Genomic DNA, 24,636 nt, shown 5'->3' with positions numbered 1-24,636 from the left:
ACACACACACACACACACACACACACACAGACACACACACACACACACACACACAGACACACACACACACACACACACACACACACAGCAGCAGTCTCGCAGCAGTCAATCAAAAGACTAGCATGCAATCACTGACCCAAGAGCCTGTCCCCCCCCATCCCCAAATGCTCTGCTCATCTTTCTTTTTTCACCTTTTTCTCTTGCCTACCTTTCTTTTTGTCTATTTTCTTTTCTCTCTCTCTCTTCCTCTCTTTTCCTCCTGTTTTCATTGTTTGTCCCTCCTTGTGCTCTCCTTCGTGTTTTTGGTTTCTGTTGTCACTCTTGTTTTTGTTCCCTCACTCAGACGTTAGAGGAGAGTTCTTTTGTTCTTTGGTGTTTTTCATCCCTGCTGCATGCAGCCCCATTCTTAAAGCCTGTTTGTTTGTGTGGGGGTGGGGGGGTGGGGGGGGGGGGGTGGGGGGTAGGGGGTTGTGTCAGGACAGTGCCACGTTGATCAGTTGCATCACAAATGCAGTGGCTCAAGCTGACAGGTGCTGCAAACTGGATGTGATTCCTTTGGAAGCTCTTTTGGTGGGCTTAATAAAGGCCTGGATGTTAGGCTTCACAGTTCAAATATCACTATATCCTGTGCTCAAATACTGAATGCATGCAGACGAAATTCGGTTAGTGTACCAATAACCACACTGAGCATTTGGTTCTTTACATGTTAACACAACAACGATTGTGGAAGGTCAACAACCTCAAGCTAATGAGTAGATATAATTATTTATATGTTAACAAATGCATGGTCTACACTGACTATTGACAAGTTGCCTCATTAAAACCACTGTCAGATGGGTTTGCTGAGTTGGATCAATACATAGCTTACTGTTATTGCCTCGCTAATGCATTATTCGACCGAACCTTTAAAAAAATGATAATAATGAAATTGGGCTTGGGCAATTTTTTAGTGGATAGTGGGCATGAAGTCCAGCCTGGTATCTGACAGGCAGGCAGAAGGGCTTGTGTGGAGAAGAGACTTGTGTGTTTCAGTTGCTAATGAAATGCCCAGTCATCGCTCTGGACATGCCGCCTGTAAATATTTGTATTCCGCCACGATCCCTTTGCTTGGGCGCTCACATCTGAGATGGCCACCGTCATTGACTCAAACGATTTTTGTCACCGGGCGTTTTTGTTTGGAGGGGGGTGAGGGGGTCTGCCCCCCCCCCCCACACAAGTATCCATCATCAGACAGAGCTGCAACAGAAGCTCCATGAGGTTTCAATACATCTCACTGAAGTGGTCTGTTCCCTGCTGTTCCCTGCTGCTATTCATTACTCTCATGGTTAGATATATGATCTGTGGCAAAGACCCGCTATTCTAATTAGAAAAATCATCTCCCTGACTAATAGCCATTAGGGGGCGCAATGTTATCATGTCTTTTTTGGAGCGTCATTATCAGATTGAATGTACAGATGTTTGTCTCATTCGTCTCTCTTTTCTTAGACACAGCACCCTCCGTGTTTATGAATAGCAGCAATACACCACCACACAGAAGCACTAATGTCTCACCGTGCACTGCATCTAATGGTATCTTACAGCAAGAAGATTGTGGCTAAAAATGACTCTGGCTGTCGCTATCCTGGCACTAACTGTAGTTTCTGATAAATCTCACCCAGGGCAAGCGTCGCTTTATAGCAAGTTCCTGCTGACATTTATGAGCAACTGAATCAGCAGCATTACAAGTGAGTTATCGTCTCCTCCACCACTGTGGGCAGTCACACCAACTCCCTCATGATTTGATAGGGCCTCCGAGAGGTTTGTTTTGGAGGTCCTTGTTGCTGACAAACCACTGGTGCAAGTCTCGCTTGTACCGTCTGCAGACCTGAGAGACCTGTTTATGTTAAAATAAAACGAATGGATTGCTAAATCAAATTTTTATACGTTATTTCATTTTCTTGCACTTGCATGAACTTGCTTTAATTTTACTCCATCTATTTTTCATACGCTGATGTGTACGAAGGAAAGTAATTTGGCCTGGAGTATACGTTTGTATATTCTCTGTGGATAAAGAATGACGTGTGTGTTTGAAAAGTTTGCTCACGGACAACTCGTAACACTTGAGATTTATGTAAACATATACAACGTTGTGTGAAATAAACTGTCCACTGAGGAGTTCCACAACATTAGCCACCATACCTCGCTTCTGCCTGACCAGGCCGAGTCCCTCTGTTTATTTTCTCCACCTAGTCCAACGGAAAACTCATTTCACATACTCAAATCCCACAGCACATATTTCTCCCTGGTGTCTAGTGGGCTCCCATGCCCTGTAAATGTCACTAGTGGTGGGCTTTGCAGAGAGCAGAAAGAATTCTCTTGCCCAGAAGATGAAAGAAGAGTGGTGAGCAGACAGGAGGTGGAGGGGGAGAGGATGGAGGGGTACTCATTTTCACAACAAACATTTTGTTCCATGTCTCTGTGTGATTTTTTTGTTTTTTTTTGTTCTTTAACCCAGTGAGCGCCACTTAGAACATTCTGGTAATCTCATGCAGCATCTGACTGTCATGATGGAGTGGATCTGCGGTCAGGGCAGGGCCCATGGCTAGCCGAACAAAAGAGCGAAGCTCTTATCCCTCCTCTCATGACAAAGGATGTGGCTGGCAGGTAATGAGAATTCTTTGTGGGTATGGCTGCACTTTGGGTGACACCAAGAGAAAGGGCGAGCAGAATATAAACTAGAGCACAGGGGGAGATATGAGTGCCCCCCCCAAAAAAAAAAATGTTTGGAGCCAAGTGGCAGCATATGCACAACCCCGTGCCCCCCCTCCCCCATGCCCTGAAATCTTCTTGAGGCAGACACACAAACACAGATGTAGAGTTGTCTTCACAGTATTTCACAGTAGTGCCATTAAAGTGCTCTGCATTTTAAAACAAAGACAAGATGCCCCCCTTCCCATACACACAATTCACTTTAAAGAACCATGAGGTGGATGAATTAATGATGGAACAGTCCGGTCGTTCATCCCAGCCAACCCCACATAACTGAGTTAATGCTGTATACAATAGCCTTTGAAGCCCCATTCTCTCACGCATGTATGCCTAATAAGGGAGACCAAATATTCCCTGCCTGCCTCTGCCTGACACTGTCCACAGTCTATCAGTGTTATTCATCTTAAGAAAGTCAACATATATATAGATAGATAGATAGATAGATAGATAGATAGATAGATAGATAGATAGATAGATACTTTATTGATCCCCAGGGGAAATTCAAGGTCTCAGTAGCATACAGACAACACACACACATTCACTAACAGCAGAAAAAGTCATTAAAAGTATATAATAGAAAAACACAACTAAGCAATAAGGACAGTAGAAGATAAAGAATATACTAAATATACTAAAATTAAAATTATACTAACTAACACTTAATCTAAATCAATTCAAAAAACAGTATCCACATAGTGGTGATTAATCAATCAAGAGGCGCTTGCAATGACTGAGGGACTGAGCCTGTGATTCTCTGTGCATAGTAAGGTAAGGTAAGGTGCTCTGTGTGAGTGTCATGGTGATAGTGCAATGGTGATAGTGGTCATGGTGATAGTCCAACAATGCAACAGTGCAAGAATAAGTCTATATATCTATATATATAACTATTTTAAGAAAAGTTATTTAACACCATATGGAGCATAAGATGTAAATGACCATGCTGTATGTTTTGCATAAGCTTCCCTGATGGGTGGCGATAAAAGCATGGTGGCTTTTGCCACTGGGTGAAATGTGTGTGTTTGTAATTATGCCTTCTGGCAGATTTCATCTGAAACCTGCGTGGAGGATGCCACTACGGAAGAACTCTGCTGAATTGGCTGAGTTCCTTCCCTTTACGTTTGCACAATGACAATATGCTGTGTGCACTTCTGGGTCATTTACGAGTGTAAGCCCGTTAAAATGAGTCCATCTTTTGCCAGCGTATTACTTTATATTGCTTTTCCGTTTCCACTTTCTTGGTGCGCACACAGCACATGGTGTACCATTTTATTGGTATTCTTTAGGATACCTGTGAGAAATAAAGGCCATTTTACGTATCCCTGGCATGCCGTGTACCCAAGATCCAATATGGTGCATTCTAATTGTGGCATGCATGGCTGTCTTTGCACTGGGGGTTCCATGAACTGAAGCGACAATAATTATCAGCCTGATACAGAGAAATTTGAGCTTTGAGTGTTGGCCTGGAGAGAAATGGAAGAGGTATGGAGGTATTAGTCTAGGATATCACTGACTTGGGATGATGGATGGAGTTGTGGTGAGGATGACTAGTGCAGGTGAAAGTTCAGGTCGGTGTAGTATGTGAGGACTTTGTGTATCCACATTTGTGATTTGTGATACTGTTGTAAGGCTGAGGAGATGACACAGACACTGAATTCATCTCTGTCTCACAATGCGTCCATCATCACTGCCCAGAGAATAACAAGTGTGTATTATTTTACATCGATCCTCTGATGTATCTTCTGCTGATTGGACTACATGTCAAAAGAGCATGTTAGACAGCTACAGTACTTCTGTATGTGAAACAGTACATGATTCCATTACCCTTAACCCTTAATGTTAGCCGAAGATCATTGAAATGTGTCAAATGTGATAGATTTCTTGTCTGTGTGGTGAAGAGCTGTGCTGATATGCACAGAGTGGAGATGAGGCCGTGCTGGATAGCGCACAAATATGATTAGCAGGAGGCATAAATTATTCAGCTAATTAACTGTCAGTAAAACTGTGTCATAGTCAGCTGGATAAGACTGAGTGAAGCCAATCACAAATTTTCAGCTGTGAAAACCATTTACGATTCCCAGATTTTGTTTTGGCCTGGAGATGACTTTCGAAGTTGGGATTTGGACACTTGTCCCAGTTTATTTCTGGCTGATGGCAAGTAATTGTGCAGAGTTTTGCAATAATGGGTATTGGATTGCACTTTTTGTTTGTTTGTCATGATCGGTCCAGATCTCTCTATCTGTGTTTTTTTTAATTTTCTTTACTCTAACAGTTGGTAAATCTTTTTTCTTTCTTATTTTGAAAGTTTTCTATGCATTTCAACAAAGATTGGCCCATCAGCCTTTTGCAGACCAAATAATGGATTGTAGGGACAGATGGGACTCCAACACACTCAGGATAAAATGTGAAGATAGCAGCTCCATCAGTCACAATTTCAGTTCGAATGCTCACATATTTCAAAATGTCCAAAGTGTCTCTCCACATACATTTGGCTATTGCTTCTTTTGCTCAAAAAGCATGCATTTCTTTTGAGCACAGGCATGCCAAGTATTATAGGTAAACACAATTGGAATATGCTAAGGGTGTTTGGCAGGTTAACATGTATTATTAATGAAAGTGTATGCAGAAGAGCTTGACCTTCTTTTTCCCTCCAGTTTTGCATAGAACTAGGGTTTTTATAATTCATCTGGCAGTGCAGGCTGTAGTATGATGGTAGGTTGGAATTGACAGTGGCATAAACATTAGTTAAACATTAGTTGTTGCCGAGCTCCATAATTCCATAATTTACTTTCAACCATAAAATGAAAGAGGACATTTTTGAAATTACATTGGATGAGTGTGGTTTAAAAACTACAGTTGCTACAGGCGTTTGGCTGAGTAGCCCATACCCAGAGTGAAAGTAGCCGTTATTAATGCAAATGAAACATGATAATTACAGTAAATGCAAAATGTGTCCAAGTTCAAGCGCAGCCTCATGAGTACCATTTCAGCCTGGGTCAGCAATACTGGCAGCAAAATATTTATTTATTTATTTATTAAAAGTTTATTATTTATTTTTTTAAAAACCTGTGTGAAAATTCTTATCTTGATGGTACAGGGTGAACAGGATCGCTGCTCAATGAGGATGTCAGGAACTTCTAGATGGACAGTTTCCTTGTTTCTCGCAACCCTTTGTGAACCCTATATGCTGCTGCTGCCTGACACAAATACTTCCATTCAAGAAAGAGAAAAAAGATGAAAAGAGAGACGGAGAGAGAGAGAGAGAGAGAGAGAGAGAAGGAGAGAAAGAAGGAAAGAAAAAGATTGAGAGAGAGAGAGAGAGAGAGGGAAAAAAGCAATCAGGATGTCTTCAAACCTTCGCGGGTAGGCTGAAGACAGGGCATGAATTTCTTATGAAGTGTGGTGCACAAGATAAGGCACAGCAGCTTGGAGCCGGCTGCTTTGAAGTTGCTCTCGGTTGTGTTTTTTTCCCCCTTTTTAATAAGGACTGTTTATTTAGATGCGCTGATGTAATGAACCGCATACAGTGTGGTATGTCTGGAAGGAGTCTTAGGGAACCATGCTCTCTCGTAACGTTAAATGTGTCATTGCCTCACGATGATTCATACATCTAATCATTCGTAGCTAACATGGAGCCAACCACACAAACCAAAAGGATGTAAAGTAGTCTCACAGGGAAGCACACTGAATATCTTCACAAGGTTCTTATACCACAGATCAGCATGCGCAGTGACCCAATCTAGGTCAACATATAGCTCTGGCTCACTGCCTGCTTTAAAACATTCAATGAGTAATTCTGTATGTATCTCATATAACATGTATAGTATGCTCTCTGTATGTATCCCTAAGAACATATATATGTATATATATATATATATATATATATATATATATATACAGTATGTACCCCTTTTATGAAACGGACATTTGTCAGTGTGAACAAGACTGTCAAGCGTATTCAATGAAATTTCTATGAAACTAAGGGAGTGTGTGTCCAGTCCATCAGTAAGATGGCTGGATTTTATATTTTCTGTTTTATGAAGCATTTCTGAACTCATTAAATTGAGGGAGGACTCGAGATGGCTGATACTCCCACATTAGGAAAGTTTGATAGGGAGATGCCTTCTGAAAAGGTTGGCTTCAATGCAGATTCTGTCTTCATAGGTTGCCCCCCCCCCTTTTTTCAGTTGAATATATTTGTTTTTGTTGGATAGAATTACAGTATACAGTGTACACACTGTTTAGCCACACTTTTGTCAAGACATGCCTCACATGTAAATTTTTCATATAATAATTAATATGTAAAAAATGTTTTTACATAACTGTATGTAATGACATTTTTGTCTGCAGATAAGTACAGGTATATTGTTGCAGCTGATTCCCTGGGTAGATCCTTTTCATTCAGGAAAGCAGCCCATTCACAAACATGTGCCTAAGCTGCATCTGACAAGCCAGGTGCACACAGTTGTTTACTTCCTCTGTTTGACGAGCACTAGACCAAATTACTACAGTCACCGCGGAGTAAATAACAGATGCCCCAGTCCCAGTCACAAGTCCTGCCATTCGGTCTGGCTACGGCACCAAACAGATGCTGAACGCCCCATCCAACATGGACCAAATCACTTCATCAGGCATTCGGCCCCACCGAAAAGGGGGCTTCACCAGATTAATCTGAACATCTGGGTGGAGTGGAAATGAAAGGCTTCATCAGGATGCACAAGTCCGGCTTTATTAATATTTCAAAGATTATGAGTATGATTATGGCCTTGATTCGGTAGAGTTCCAGCCAGTAGTCAGGCCATGGTGAAGCATTGTTAACCAGTTCTTATTCTGTGATTTGAATAAAGCAGGTCTTCAGTCCAGCCATGTTAAAGGCACTGTATAAATCACTGTATAACAATGGCCACATTCAAGGTTGTTGAGTATAATGGAAGCAGATTAGTTTGCATAAATGCATATGCTGTAGTTATTGCTGACACAACAAAATGTTCATCTAGGATTCTTTGCTGTCCAAATTAACAATGATATGAGCAATGTTTTACACTTGAAAATAGCAATGCATTTAGATAGATAGATAGATAGATAGATAGATAGATAGATAGATAGATTTATTGATCCCCTAGGGGAAATTCAAGAAATCCTTTAGATTAGATGTATCAATATAATCTAGTTATAGACCTTGAATCAAGCTTATAACGTATCAGGTTGATTAATTTGTTTCAGTATTGTCATATGAATGGACAAGGATAAACGGTATGTGCATAAACTGCTCTTATGTTTTATTGTAGGGAAATTCCCTGTGCTCCGATATGTCACTACAACCAAAAGGAGATGTCATGGCGCCCCAGTACAACTCACTGTTACACCATGTACATTGGTGTGACTCATTTAGACTCTTGCCCGGTCTTGACTCCAAGATGATGAAACTACATGCAAAATCCCTTTATCTTGTCATGAAAAAAACAAATATAAATCTTTGGTTTGATATTTTGACATAATCGCATAATCCTGGGATATTTCAAAAAGATTTATTATTCTTGCAAGCAAACAGATATCTTACCAAAACCACTGCAGTCTGACCTTCAACTGTGACAGATGGGCTGCAGCACCGGTCAAGGTTGTTGTGAAAACAATCGGTTTAGGACTTATGCTCTCAAAATTGGATGTTCATACAGACATCTTTAGGGACTTATAGAATTCCCCCAAGCTGCATCTGCACAACTCATCATGTTTCTAGATTCTGGGTTTATTTTATTGTCATTTCCCTGAGTATTTATACACAAAATGAAACAATATGCCGCTTCTCCACCAGCTCCATTATACATTAGTGCAAAATTCTGTCTCTTTGTAGCTCCCCTAAAAGAGAATGGAGTTGGCCTTATGCACCCCCAGACTTGTAATGCGCTGATGGACATCTGTATTAAAGCACAGTAAGCAGAGGCTTAACCTAGTTTGTTTGAGTCAAACCCTTTGTCTCGAAACCGACCGCATTTTGACATTTAATTGAATCCATCAAGTGAAAAAAACCCTCCTATCACGCTAATCACTTTCTTTCCATCACATCTAGCTGCTGCAAATCCGTCACTGTCTTCTAATAGAACTCCTCCTTGCGTGTATAATGGAGTTTCGATTAAAAAAAGAGCATTATGCCCGACTTAAACTGTATTAATGCACCATGGTCTTTTTGAGCCCATTTGTGCTCCATATCTGATTCTGCATTGATTGCACCACGGATTCATTAATTACACAATACAGAGCTAGAGTTAGATCGTAGAAATGTATTAATTAGGATCTGGGAGAAACTCAGGGGAGGATGATTCCGATTAGAGTGAAGTAGGCCTTTTTTGTCCAAAGGAACCAAAGCAAGGTGCAGTTAATCAGATGCAGGGACTATTATTGGGGGATATTTCTGGCTTATCTTAAAATGTGTTCTTCTAATGTGTGCAACAGTGCACTTTGGCTGATTCCTGTTATTAGTGTTACATTTGTAGTAGCTTAATCTGAGCAGTCCAAAAGGATTATCAAAACAGACACACTGAGCAAGACCATATCCATGTCATTAATGCAGCATTGAGTCATGCTCAAAGTCATCCGTCCATGGCCATGATATTACATTTTGTGAAGGGTAGCTAGCTGTACACCATGATTCCACATTAAAGTGAAGAGTCACAAGTTATTCACTGACAGGAAGCAACCTTGCTTAGACTGGACGAAGTGCTATATGTAATTGGTAAAGATGAACTAGTTTACATGTACATGTGGCAAATGTGTCTCCTTTGCTCATTGCAGACGTGGATATGGTTAAGAAAAAATAGCGGATACTTAGTTGCTGGCATACCGGAGAGAGCTCAGTGATTAAACTGACTAGTTGCTCAGTCGTTCGCTGCGTGCAGTCCACAGATGCACGAACCTGGGCGCCGTGCGTCTCATGCCTCATCATTCGCTGCTGTGGGCGAATAGCGGCCCCACTTCTCGTATACGCAGACCCACGCGAGTGCCGCGCCCCCTCTCTTTGGCTGCTCTCTTTCCACTCCGCTCATCCTAGTCGAAGCGGCTGAGCGGAGTGCCATGAGACTGAGCGCTTCTTCTCATTCCACCCTCCGATGCTTTCCAAAGAGCATTAAATGCGGGCGAAACGTGGAGATGGAGGGTTTCCTGGCCAGGATGCGTTAGGACACAGAGGGGGAATGCGGACCGCTGATTTTGCTTTCCTTGTAAAAGTGGATTGTTAAATGTTCTTTCCCCAATATTTGACGACCATGCTTTATTTTCAGCTGGTGATTATGGCGGGGACGGTCATGCTGGCATATTACTTCGAGTACACCGACACGTTCAACGTGCATGTCCAAGGATTTTTCTGCTATGACAGTGCCTACACGAAGCCTTACCTCGGACCCGAGGAGTCGAGCGCTATTCCGCCTGTCCTTCTCTACGCGGTGGTGGCAGGTGTCCCGACTCTTGTGGTAAGTTACCGGTGTATGTGTCTGTGAGTGAGTGTCTGTGTACGACTTAAATCGGGTATGTCAAACAGGCTTTTGCATATGAAATAAAGCTCTGTATGCTTAGAAACATCACCATGCACAATTTCCGTTGAATTTTAGCACGGGCTTCATCAGGTAGCTTGGTCATTTGGTCTCACAGATCTACGGTGACTCCGCACTTCGCCAGGATGAATGAACGTGTGTGGAGATGAATGGACGTAGTCATAAGTCGATACACCAGTTTCTGTTTCAATTGCCTTGTACAAGACCGCTCCGTTTAGCGCTTATTAGAAGCGCGTGCAGGGTGCAATTGATGCGAGGGAAGAATGTGTGCAGATTTAAAAAGCCTTCAATTTCCCCTATTAACAATGGTAGTCGCATTATCTTTTCCATGCCATGGCGTTGGATGATGCTATGGTGAACCCGACTCATTAAACCTCAGTTCATTTGTCATACTTATTTTAACTAACGTGCATGTTTGAGGCAAATCGGTGAGTTAAATGCTTTGCGTGCAGGTGGTATTGTTGTTGTCATTTAGAGGTGCCGTGATTTAATTCTGAATTGATGCTTATGATAAAATGCTCCCTTAAAGCCATGTAGGCAATCTGTCATGGGCTGCAGTTCCATGACGCCACATCTGATGTATTTCATCATGGTTTTATTAGTGATGCTGTTATTTAAAATGCCACAATGTATGAAATCTATTCATTTTCATTTTGTGCTGCATGTTTGGCACTCTGCCATTAGGGAAAATTATACCTAATGTGAACCTTCTATTCATTCAGCTGTACCTGCAGCAGATAAAGGCAAACACAGAACCTATTTCTCTCTCTCTCTCTCTCTCTCTCTCTCTCTCTGTCTGTCTCTCTGTCTTTGTCACGCACACTCCCTCTCACCTCTGAGTCAGTATCTGGATGGATGTCAGATGTCAGTAGCGTTGTCTTTGTGAGATGTGCCCAACAGGAGACGTGATGATTGTCTCAATGAACACCACCAGTGATGATTCTCAGTCAGTGACAGTGACTGTTGTTGATGGGACCATTGATTGCAAATTAAACGCAAGCACCAACCTGTTTCTCGCCTAAGCTGAAAGAACACGCAGTTATTGGTCACAATGGGTTAAGTGTATGGGTTTTTTACTGCAACCTCCGTCTGAGGTCAGAGGTGCCCCAGGTTCTGGCAGATGGTGAGAACAGAGCAGCCCATTTCCAGTAGAATGCCTCCTACACTCAGAGACACCCTATAGGTGACGTACTGTCTTCTGCACTGGAGAGTCACTGTTCTGTGGTGTCAGGAATAAGTATAAGTATACGTATATATACTCCCATATATATATTGATCCCATGAGGGAAATTTGGTCTCTGCATTTATCCCAATCCGTGAAACACACTTAGCACACAGTGATCACACAGTGAGAGTGAGGTGAAGCACACACTAATCCCGGCACAGTGAGCTGCCTGCATCAACAGCGGTGCACAGGGAGCAGTGAGGGGTTAGGTGCCTTGCTCAAGGGCACTTCAGACATTCCTACTGGTCGGGGTTCGAACCGGCAACCCTCCGGTTACAAGTCCGAAGCGCTAAGTAGGCCACGGCTGCCCCACTGCCCCCAGGAATAGCACTTACACAACGTCTTACAAGATTTGCAACATTTGTTGGACAGTTTCTGTCCATCACTCAAGACTGTGTATGTTATCTTTTAATAATGTGTTAGTCTGATTGAGGTGTTTATGTCTATGGTATTTTTTCTAGAGAATGTTTATAGTACAGCACCGTTGGCCATTGTTATTCCAGTGCAGTGAGAAGTTTATATATAACTCTCAGACGGCTGGGGTTTCAATAGAGTTGCCCTAGTTGTGGTTTAAAATAGAAATCTTTGATTGACAATGTCATCTCAGTCGACTTTGTGAAAGTCACATTCAGAAAATATATTTCTCGGTTATTCTAGCCTCAGGTCATTGGAATGTATATATTTTATCCAGCTTTTAGGGTCAGCTGAAGGGGTCAGCCACTAGAAGAATGTTCACCTGACTTTATTTTAGGAGTAACAACCAGCAGAGCACATTTTCCAATAAAAAATACGTCTTGCTCCCTGAAATAGTCTCAGAGAGATGGATGATAACATTACGGAATGTACACACACACACACACACACACACACACACACACACACACAGACACACACACACACACAGGCACACACACAGGCACACACCCTAACGTACACATAGTCACAGATGCACAAAGACAGGCACACACAGCCTCAGAATGACCCTCAATAAAACAGGTGTCAACAGGAGACGTTGGTCAATCTAAAATAAATCTGCTGCTCTGTGATTTCCCTGCGGCTGTGAAGCCATTGTTCTGATTGGCAGTCAGGCCTGTGTGTGACTGACTGATACAGGCTTCCCACAGAAGGGCAGGCAGGGGAGATAGAGCCGCAAACACGCCGAGTGCCGCGCTCAAGTTCAGTATACACTGTCCCGACTGATAATGGCTGGCTTCGCCCATCATCGACGTGGCCATATCAGCGAGTCTGCCAAAACAAACTTCACCAAGCACACATCTCCTCTATGCAATTTTTTTTCTTTTTTTTTTAGAATGAATGTCCCCATCTGTCTTCTTCCGCGTACAATTATGCAGTCCACTGACCATAACATAAACAGAAACGCGAATGAGGCATTCTATGAAGTTATGATGATGTGATTCTGTGTGAGTGCCGGTCAGCTGTGGCCATTACAGCCCTTAGTGATTATGCTTTTTCTGTGGTTAGGGTGTGCGTTTTTAACATGCAGTTTGATGAACAGTGTCTGATGAATGATATGTACTGAGGCCTTCAGACTGGAAGCAGTTGAATGCTTTAAAAACGTAGTGACATGTTACTGAAAGTGAAAGTGTAGTAATGATTATACACACGTTTGCATATTAGAACATAAGACTATTGTACTTAGGATACAATGTAACATAATTCATAATAATAAAAATTTTACCTGCCCATAATTGGTGTCATTTATACATGCACTTAATTGGCAGACTAAGATTGATAGATGTGAAGGATTGTTGCACTGATATAATGGCTTGTGCATATGTTATAAACCCATTTAAACACACCCAGGATGAAATATCATTATTCCCCTTTTCACATTTGGTAACCAAAATGATTAATTCTAAAGTGAAACAGACTGAGGCAGACTGGACAAGCACAATCGACCTCTTCTCTACCATGCATTTGCCTCACTTTACGTCTCACTTTACGTCTCACTTTGTGTCTCACATCATCTCTCTCTCTCATACTCACACACACTCTACACACACACACACACACACACACACACACACACACACACACACACATAGGTAGAGCCCTTTAACACAGAACACTTGAGCAGGTGTGATTAACTGTGTGGTGGCACAGACACTAATGGTTTCAGTGCAGAGATAAACAGCGGCAGTAACTCCCTGGCGCCAATGGGACAGAATTGATCGCAGACCCTTAATCCCCACTGTCCATATTGGCAGGCCAAGTCTCAGTTTGAAAAAAAAAAAATCTAATTTTGCTACAGTAATGCTCCATTTCTCACCAGACATATTGGCTCCATGTCAGTACCCGGTATGAATTTTATGACTGTGTTGAAGTTAAGTCTCTGTAATGAGTTTCTGTCTCTTTTTTTCTAGTTTTTGAAAAATGTGCCATGCATGTTTGATAATAATTATGATAAAGTGAACTCCACCATGGAGAGCCCAAGGTGATTTTTTGACAGGGGGAAAGGGTGTAATCCTAGTTTTTGTTCTTAAGATCTTGAATGTCTGTTTTTGGTTCCCCACCAAAAACCTTTTGTTCCCCATTTGACAAACATATTTTATACTGACTGGAAAACGCAAAGAGAATTTTCATATTTATTCTTGTAGTTTGATACTGCTAACACCCTTGAGTGAAGATAATACCCTTCATGAAGATCTATTTAATTTAAAAGACTCCAGAATAACCTGTAACCTTTGTAGATACTGCTCTGAAGAGGAACCTTTAATAAAGGTGTATTCAGGCCGATTCCTAAAAATATGAGCTAGGCATTTAAAGAAGATGTGTGGTTTAAGGTGAACCTGAGCCTGCCGCCTTGTGTCTGATGGTTTACTTTCCTTCAACTTTGAGCCAATCATCAGTGCCTTCTTTGAACATCCACACACACGGCCAGAGTCTTTTACATCCATTTATGCGGCCTCTCCTCTGAAAGCCTTCCTGCTGTAAATGTGCTCATCACTCCCAAGGTCAAGGTCTTGTTTGAACATTTCCAAAAACCAATTAGTTGTAGGTAAAGACATTTTATCTCTATAAATGGTTTGTTAGTTACAGTACCATTTTTCTAAAAGACTCTTTGCCTTCCACTATGGACAAAATGCTGCATGGCAAGCATCTGCAGTAATAGCGTTATTACCATAATGAAGCCAGTGTTGTAAGACCTTTTAAAATACCATGTCATCCGCACTGCTAGCAGCTTAGACCTCCTAATCAGTGGGCGGGAGAAGGGTTGGCTTTGTACAGTGAAAGATTTAGGTTCAGGAGAAGCCATGGCTTCCATTAAAGGAGATTATCGTCGCCGGGACACAAAGGCAACAAACTGGAAACGATTCCATTGGAAACCACTGTAGGGGCTTGTCAAGAATGTTGCATGTCTTGCACCCGGCACACGCCGCCGCTGTGCAATCATAGGCGCTGTTTATTCTCCAACTTTGTGTGAAAGGCAGTACACGCGCTTCTTTGTGGCTGTTTGGAGTAGTCTGATGCCAGCGACCTTTTTTTGTTGGAGTGGAGCGTTTAAAGCCTTCTGCTGTTCTTTTGGGGGACAGGGTGTCTCGTCACTGTAAAAAGTCTGTCTGAATTATGGATGTGGGAGGAGCACTGAATCCAGTGGTGTGATTGCTCAGGCTGAATACATTAAGAGATCTTTAAAAAAAACCCTCCAAAGTACAAGCTTGGTGAGTGAAGGTAAAACAGTGGAAAAGATGTGAAACTTTGAAAATGGTTTAACCTCAGGATTTCATACTTGAATAGTGTCTGATGTGTTGGCTTTCACAGCTCTTTTGCCCCGTTCTTGAACGATGTCATTTCATCTGTGGCATGGCGCAGCCTATTTTTCCCCTCTGCTCTTTTCTGCTGGAGAAGAGGGATTGAGGCAGAAGTATGCACAGTGGGGCGGTGCTAAGTTGAAGAAGAAATACTTAATGAAATTGCACTTTTAAATACCCTTAGCATTAGGCATTCTCTTAGAAAACCCCTAACCCTGAGGTCAGGCAAGGGAATCCTTAAGTTTTTCCAAAGCCTAATTTATTTATGCCCTTATGTAAATCCTCTTTATTTTATTATTTTATTAAATAATTTTATTATAAAGAGGAAATACATCATACATTTCAATGATTAGCATTGCAGTTCACACAATGCTTCAAGGGTTACCGTTATTGGTCTTCACTCTGAAAAAGTAATAAGTGCGGATGAGGAGACATTGCCTTGAGCAAAGAAAATCATTGCACTCAGAATGAGGGGATATCATTTTCAATGGATTAAGGTTTTTTTTTCTCTCCTATATTTCCTTCGCTCAATATCCACCTTAAAAAGGGCTTCAATAACATTGTTTGATGAGTTTGCGTCATTAATATAGCCCGTGAAACATGACGGCCATTTATTTTTACGAGATACGAAAGCCAGTGCTCCGTGGCTTTCAAGGCGAAGGTAGTGATTTGGCCAACAGACCCCCTGGGGTTTTGGGAGTTGGCTTAATGGTGACATCCGGTGGATCCAGCGTTCCCCTCAGTTGCCTGCACCCTGGAGCCTACACAAATATCATTTGGTGTTGACCCTGAGTCGGACAGCTGGGCCAGGCTGGGCAAACACTGACGGATGGGTGATGTCCATCTGGGGCCGTGGAGATGAGGTGGGCAAGGAGCCTGTGCTGGGTCTGACATCCCCCAACCCCCACCCCCCCCCTCTTTTTTGTGTCTCCCTCAAGACTACTCTCTCTCTCTCTCTCTCTCTCTCTCTCTCTCTATCACATTAGAGATATGAGCGAATGAGCGTGGAAAGTAAAGTCTGGTCTTCTCTCTTTAACTCTTCCTCCCTCCTTTTATCTTTTACTCCCTTTCTCCTTCCCTCCCTTCCTCCATCTCTCTTCCTTCCTCCATCCCTGACTCTATCCCTCTCTCCCTCCCCCATCTATCTATCTATCTATTTATCTATTTATCTATCTATCTATCTATCTATTTATCTATCTATCTATCTATCTATTTATCTATCTATCTATCTATTTATATATCTATCTATATATCTATCTATCTATCTATCTATCTATCTATCTATCTATCTATCTATCTTTCTCTCACTCTCATCAGAGTGATGACATGTGACATTAGTAGGGCAGTAGCGGGCAGTAGCGGTGGCTGTGGCTTGTGACTAATGCTCTCTCACGTTCCGTGGCCTCATTGCCAATGGGACGTTAATAAGTGGCCGTGTGTGCCACTGTGTGTGTGTGTCGTGTGAACTTGACCCTCCTTTTTCCCCATCTCTCTCGCTCTCTCTCTTCTCTTCTCTCTTTCTTTCTATCTCCTTTTCTCTCTCTCTCTCTGCTCGGTCCCTTGTCTGTCCCAGGGTTTTGTGTGCTCTCTTTGAGGCTCTCCATTAGCTGCCCCCCTTCCTTTCTTCTTCTTCCCCCTTTTTCCCAGAGGGTCTACTGCTGCAGCTTCTGTGCCTAGTAATCCTAATGGAAAGATAAAATGCTTATGGAGAGGGGGAGAGAAAAGGAGAGAGAGGGAGAGAGAGATGGGAAGACGAGGGGGGGGGGGGCTGTTTTTGCTGTGCTTCATTGTGTTGAATATATTAACAGAATTCAGAACTCACATATACTTCTCTGTCTTTCTCACATGCATACAGACACACACACACACACACACACACACACACACACACACACACACACACACACACACACACACACACACACACACACACACACACACACACACACACACACACACACACACACGCACACACACACACACACACACACACACACACACACACTCACACACATCACACACACAAACACAGACACACACACACACACACATTACTTGTTTGCAGACTGTATGACCCAGCAGAGGCACTGTATGCGTTTGTAACTGAACTGAAGTAACGCTCTGCATTGATTGTTGCTTGGCACAAAATCAACTGGAAGGTGAAGGAATTGACACAATGTCAGCAGAAGTGAAAACGCTGTTTAAGTGTGTGGCCATAAAAGATGATTGAATTTGTCTCACCAGTTCTGTCTCCTCTGTCAGTTACTTTGAAAAGAATCAGCATATCAGCATTCCAACCCTGTTAGCCTGCTGCAGGAGACTGAGCCAGTTTATTTTCATTTCATTCTTTCAAGGAGATACTCTAAACAAGTACACTAAGGCTGTTTTTAGAATGGGCTGTAGTGGTAGATAATTGGAATCTTGTTGATATATCTGTAACCTTGAGAAATGACTCGTCTGTATTTGCACATGAAACAACATGTAGATGCTGATTTGAGATGTCTTTACACCATTTGTGTATAGGGAAGGCCAGAGCCATATAAAGGTAGAATTGCGACAACTCCATTGACGCTAATGTTCCATTTTTTTCCAACAATGGCGGCTCATGGAAGCCTCAAAGAGTTCCTGTAAGTTAACAATTAATAATAGCAGCAATGCTCTGGGGAAGGCCAATGACTTCCAATGACCATTCTCCAGTCAAACATGAAAGACTTGTTTGAAGTGAATATTTCGATTTTTGGCCTATTAGTGTAGCCTCAAGGAAGCTTTATTTCTTCACAGACAACTTTCTTGCCGTGCTGAAGGATATTTGGCTTTTTAGCTCCCCTTTGGATGGTATAATAGGATGTACTACAAAATCTTTCTTTTTCAACTCTACATGTACTTACAACCAGTCAGTTGTCTTTTTTTGTGGTGTTGGAATATTCTGTTTTCTGTGGTTGTTCTGGCTGTGTGATATTCTCACACTCTTCCCCTCAAAGCATTTAGATGAATGAGTTCCTGAAATGAGCAAAGGCTTGTGTTCCCTGCGCGCTAAACTGTCACATCCACAATAGCACAGTAAATAGGACAGCTGTATGACAATGGGATAAGTCAATCCTCTTCCTCTCTTTTTTTTTCTCTCTCTCTCTCTCATTCCCTCTAATCCATCTCTCTTTTTATCTCTCTCTCCACTCCTAATGAACTCACAGACTTTGGTCAGTGCTAGCTAGATCCAAGTGAGACGTGTTCTACTAATGCAACCATCGTGGCCGCCCTGTGTTAGCATCTCTCCATTCGGTTTAAGTGGTGGACATCTAATGCCCCGGCCCCCCACACCCCCTCACACAGGCCTCTGCTATGGGAGTCTGGGGGAAGAGAACCTTAAATCCAGCCGTAACCTCTGACATCAGACAGGGTAATGACAAGGCTTTTTGTTCTTACCATCAAACAAATCAGCTTATCCTCATGCTGTGTTTTGATGATGGACAGTGTGTGTGTACATACATCATTTAGAGCTCGACGGGGGCGTGCAGAGGGTGGTGGGGGCTGTGTGCAAACACACAGTAAACACTTCACAGCCATAGGCAAGTGTGCACACACACACTCACACACACACACACACACCCACACACACACAAAAGGTCATCTGAGGATTGCCCGAGAAGCCGAGCTCACAAATGGGATTGTCATGCGTGGACTCGTGGGAGTTTAATGTGTGCATAAGGCCGCGGCTGATGGAGAGGGTGTGACGGACGGAGAGAGGGAACAGTGGACGCACGATGATTCAGGAGAGGATGAGTTGCGATGCACCAAGGGACGGGGCAGTAGGCGAACGAGTGGAGATGAGATGACATGAGGTGTGTGTGGGGGGTGTGGGGGGGGCAGCTCTCACTCTCCCTCCCTCTGGGGTCCATTTCAGATTTAGTGGCATGATCACCATCACTCTGCGCTTTCCATGGTGATGGTTGGACGGTGAGATGCAATTGCAGTCAGTCAGTCATCCAGTCGCTCGATGGTGTTTTATGCCCCCAACGTCGTCTTCCATGCAGCGCTGCCACCACTGACTTAAAGGCACCTAATCCTAAACCTAAACCTAACCAAAACCCTAACCTTAACCCATGCCTAACCCTAGTGCCTTCCAGGCAGCGCTGCCTTAAAGACAACGTTGGGGGCATACAATACCAAGAAACCATCCAGTTCATCTCATGGTTAGCGCATTAGCATGCTTGCCTCCAATCCAATTAGATATTGAGGCTGAGGCCACTGTTTGTGCGCCATTCTCTGCTATACAATACAGTGCAGGCCTCCTATGTGGTGCATTTCAAGGCGTTATAATGCAGCACAACTGCAGCTGGAGCTGTGGAAGAGTAGAAGCATTAGAACATGGTGCTCCATGTTTGTTTCACCGGATGTGGGTTCTAGCGTTCCTAGCATTCCTCTCTGGATGCGCATAACCTAGTTTTTTTGTCCTCCGTTTTTTACATTCTTTCTCTTTCTCCTCTGTGATGCGTGAGAGCAAGGCCTGAGGCTGTTTTCGGTTTGTTTGGAGGACTGTGAGAGGTGGGGGTGGTGATGGTGGTAGTGTGTGTGTGTGTGTGTGTGTGTGCGCGTGTGTGTTTGTGTGTGTGCGCGTGCTATGGAGAAATGAATTCACATGCTCATCATCACGTGTTTATGTGTGAGGTTTGTGTCAGAGAGTGAGTATCTGTGCTTGTGCGTGTGTGTGCGTGTGTGTGTGTGTGTGTGTGTGTGTGTGTGTGTGTGTATGTAGTCAAGTGTGCACATTTTTGTGTGCCTCTCTGTGCCAGTTTCTGTGTATTTTGTTTGTGTGAATCTCTACTTATGTGTGCATGGTGTGTGCGTGTGTGTGTGTGTGTGTGTGATGTAGTGTGCAAACTGTGCATGTGTCATAGCTCTCTCTCTCTCTCCCACAGCTTGTTGTGCAGTGTATCTCAGCTTGCCATGGCCATGTGTAGTGCAGTACATTTTTTAGCCTTCTCCCCTCTTCTCTCTCTCCCTCTTCCCTTCCCCCCCTCTCCCTTACCTCTGCACTGGTTGACTGCTGCGCTAAATAAATCACTCCTGCAGTGCTAACCAAAGTGCTCCCCTGGCGCAGGAGCCCAGCCTAGCCTGTAAGCATGTGCTGGATGTGGGATCAGGGGTCCCTTTGTCTACTTTGAGAACCCCAGCAGGTAGAGAGCCAGAGGGAGGAAGGGTGGGGGGGGGGGGAGCAATGCGGGAGGCCAAAGGGGTCAGTGTGGATGGGTCTCAGGTGTGAGTGTCCGACAGGAGGCTTTTGCAGGTCCGCACGCATGGCGTGTCGTGTGGCGGCCCATCTGTCTGGCAGATGCAGCTCATCCAGTGGTGCTGAGGAGAGTGGAGTGGAGGTGAGGCATCTGGTACAGGACATAACAGCCCCTTACTGGTGCAGGCATGGGGTTGTAGATCGATCTGTGGTGTGCTTCCCAGTGGAACATTAACAGCTATGATGTACTGTATGTGTGTGTGTGCGTGTGTGTGTGTGTGTGTGTGTGTGTGTGTGTTTGTGTGTGTGTGTGTGTCTGTGTCTTTGTGTCTGTGTGTGTGTGTGTGTGTGTGTGTGTGTTTAAATGGGACGGTGAATAAGTGGAATCCAGTGTGGGCTCTTGTATTGCAGTGAGCTCTTCAAATTGGTGAGGTCTTGTGTTTTGTGCGAGCAAACAAAATAGTTTTTGCATTCAGAGCAACACTAGGGTTACTCATCCGTCGGCTGAAGTAATGAACGGCGCCCTTTCCACCGATTTCTTCCTGTCGCCTTCCTGAACTGTGAATGTCTTTTCTAATTAAAGCTCTTCACACCCTGTTTGCAGCAATATGTAGAGTGTGACATGCTGTCTGAGGTGCTGTAATGAGCATACTTATACCACATTCCGACACGACAGAAACTTGAGTGTGTGTGTGTACATTTGTATTTGTATGTTTTATGTTTGTGTTTGTTCATGTGTGTACACTGCTATTTGGAGTCACTTAGACAGAATACCAGCTGAGATCAGTTGTATTGCTTTGTAATCAGGGCAGCAGTTTTCAGATTACATTATGTGCTTATACAATTGCAAAAGGGTTCTCCAATGTTTTCTCAGTTAGCCTTTTAAAATGCTTAGATTAGTAAACAGAATGCCTTTGGAACATTGGATGAATGGTTGCTGATAATGGGCATCTGTTTACTTATGTAGATATTGCATTAAAGATCAGCCATTTCTTTCTACAACAGTCATTTACAACATTAATAATGAAAACAACAACATTTCTAAGTGACTCCAAACTTTTGAATGGTAGTGTATGTAGGGGGGCTAGAGTCTGTGTGTGTGTGCCTTTGTGTATCGTTGTGTGTGTGTGTGGTTCCCATTTGGCTTTATCTTGCAGCATCCCTACCTGTGTGCTGTGTAAGAATGCCCGGACACCTGTGTGTTTGTCTCACGTCATTGCCTCAGTAATATGAACTGACTGCGTAAGCCAAGCTAATCTCCCACCAATATGTTTTGCTGCACCCAGAAGGTGCCTTACAGATGGCGTTTGCTGAGACGGCTGCGTATCGCTGCCTGTCGAAATCACGCCACCGCTTACGTAACAGATTATCAACCCCTGGCTTCGCCACCCCTGAATCTGTTTGACAGTCGCTCCAGAAAAAAAATGGAAGAGGTGTCAGTCACAGTTGTTATCTAGAAGCACATTTATAGTGCAGAACACAAATACACTCGATGGTGTGAAGATGAATGGCACACACAGCCAAGTCACAGCCATTTATATCTTTGTCAGATGCATCTTCATCTTCGCTCGGAACTGTACGTTTTACGTGGTGGTGTATTTGTATGTTACATTTGTTTATTCATATGTCACTTTATGTTTCTCCTAACACCTTCCGACGTTCCTATGACAAACAGTGTCACCGTTTTGGCCATTCAGCTGTGATAACTGTGAGACCTAGGGGCCTATCTTGGCGATCTGAAATGTCTGGTCAGAGGTTCAAAGTTTAAAGACATTTAAGACGTGTCCAGTCCACATTCGCTAATTTAATAGCGTGATTTTGTGATCAAACGGTGGGCACTGGGCACAAAAGGCTTGTTCTTATGTTTCTTAATCAGTAACATCCTTTAAACCAATGAGAATGACATCTGGCATTTCCTTTAAGAGCTAGCAGCGAACGTCAAACAGTCTGTCATTATTTTGACAGTCAACCCATCTGAAGGAATCTGCTTGCACAATTCCAAATAGTAGGCTACTTGCTTTACTAAATCCTGTGTGTGATTAGCAGAGTATAGCCTACATGCATTCTGCACTCGCTTGTTATTTGAATTCATAGGCAAAGTGAAACTAATTTCACCGTGGTCTCATAGTCAACGGTAAAACAGTTCTACAGTTATTTACACTACTTTCACTATTGACTGACAAGGGGTTACAATCGAAAATGTAGCCTGAAAAAAGCAGCACTTAGCCTACCCCAATAATGTTTGAATGACTGAATAAAAATCTATATTTGTCCTGCAGAGGAGTTGTTTGGGACTGGTTGCTAAGGGCTGCTTACATTCTCAGCAGTGCTATACTGTATGTGCTTTTTGCTATAGACCAGGTTTTTCTTGGTCAGTGGCGTAATGATTTTGAGAGGGTGTAAGATTTTTGGATCATGCGCCAGACCACACCTTCCACACCACACTACACCATCGATGTCATCAATTGGCACACCCCTGGATGGCAGGTTTAATAAAAGTGGAGCGCATGGCGAGAAAACTCCTCACTGACTGGGTGTACTATATGAATAAGAGTTGCGTACCGCTTTGTGCCACGTTGTGCCGTGTGCATGATAAGGCCCCTAGTGTATCTACTTACTGTAGACTCCCTAGAGATGTGAAGTCATGACCTTGATGTGAACTGCTGTCACCCCATGAGTCCAATAGATGGGAATTTGTCTCATTTCTTCTCTGTGGTCATTTAAAGTGTGTGTGTGTGTGTGTGTTTTTCTTCTTCTTCTCTTGTCCAGATAACGGTCACAGAGACGGTGCTGTTCCTGATGCAGTACACATCCAAAGAGCTGGACAGCCGGGAGAAGAACATTGTGACGGGAGACTGCTGTTACCTTAACCCTCTGGTCCGCAGGACTTTCCGCTTCTTGGGTAAGGCATGGATTAAGACTTTGGAGCTTTTGGACTGCAGCGCCCGTACCACATTTGGGTCCAAGTGGCCGAGGGGACCTGAGTTCGAATCTGACCTGTGGTCATTTCCAGATCCCACCCCATCTCTCTTCCACTATCACTTTTCACTATCCTAATGCTCATGGGCCATCTTCAGCTCACTCACAGTGTCTGGTTTATTAAAACAAGCAGTGTCATCAGTTCAGTGAGTTCTTTTGCTGACACTATAATCTTTCAGTGGCATGATAGGCATGGAATTACAAGTAGGTCAATGGTGTTAATGGCAGAATTGCCAGTGAAAATCTGTGTGAGATGACAGTGTTTGACCTTAGAACCTCAGCCTTACTGTGGCACAGCAGTTCCTGAGTCCAGGCTCCTATAGCGCACAGCACACCTGATTCTGCCTCACCCCAGCACTCACTCCACTGAGCTTTGAGACAATGCAGTGTCTTTCTGGAAGGCTGCGGCTAAAGCCAGTGCAGCCCCAGGAGGAGGGTTATGGTTAGCTTTTCTTGCTTTGGGCAGTGATCCTCACCCTCACCCTCCACCCACTCAAATCCGATCTCAGCTCCTGCCGAAGCAGCGCAGAGTCCCAGGTCTCTTGCCAAAAGACAGAGTGGCGGTGAATGTGCTGTGCATAGTGTCCTCTGCTGTCTTGGGCCTAGTCCACACGTACCAAACCGATCTTTTTTTCCTCCTTCTTCCCTGGAACCGTATCAAGAATATTTGCGTCCAAACGGATCCATCTCAACACGACTCAACACATTACTTCATATCCCAGGCCTATAGGTGGCACTGTTTCTTTACAGTAATTGACCAAAACTTTCGCGCTGTAGGCTTTACAAACAGACAGAATAGGCTACGACGAAATGGCTAGTGCAAGGAAACCAGAATTGTTTGTGTGGACTGATGGTGAACTGTCAACTGTAGTCAACTGTAAAACTAATAAACTTCATTTTTACGGTTTGTGAAGGGTGCAGTCCCGTCCTTTATTTGGCTAAAGCAGGTACAAATAATCTCCTTTACTTTCTTTGGTTGTAGGATAGTCCGCGATTCACATTAGTTTTGGCTATCACCGCAATTAGGCTAACGTTACTAAACACAAGGCCTACCCAAGTTCCACATTTATAATATTGTTATAAAACCTTCGTTAGTAACAGTCAATACTTTTGCCTGCATCAAATCGTGCATTCGCATTCAGT

At 43.3% G+C, this 24,636-nt stretch overlaps 1 protein-coding gene across 1 annotated transcript in view; it reads left to right on the top strand.

Moving 5' to 3' along the window:
* The first annotated feature begins 9,977 nt into the window (after positions 1 to 9,977).
* Positions 9,978 to 24,636, top strand: part of plppr5b (phospholipid phosphatase related 5b) — a 43,077-nt gene continuing 28,418 nt past the window's right edge. The window contains exons 1-2 of the mRNA XM_076291245.1: positions 9,978 to 10,208; positions 23,284 to 23,416. Of these exons, the coding sequence (XP_076147360.1) occupies positions 9,978 to 10,208; positions 23,284 to 23,416 (364 nt within the window). The remainder of the gene's footprint in view (positions 10,209 to 23,283; positions 23,417 to 24,636) is intronic.

Source organism: Alosa pseudoharengus, unplaced genomic scaffold (assembly GCF_046254945.1).
Source record: "Alosa pseudoharengus isolate Yale_2024_CS ecotype anadromous, Long Island Sound unplaced genomic scaffold, YU_APseudo_1.1 YU_APseudo_1.1_scf_18, whole genome shotgun sequence".
NCBI classification, from domain to species: domain Eukaryota; kingdom Metazoa; phylum Chordata; class Actinopteri; order Clupeiformes; family Clupeidae; genus Alosa; species Alosa pseudoharengus.
This window is presented reverse-complemented; position numbering and strand designations above follow the sequence as displayed.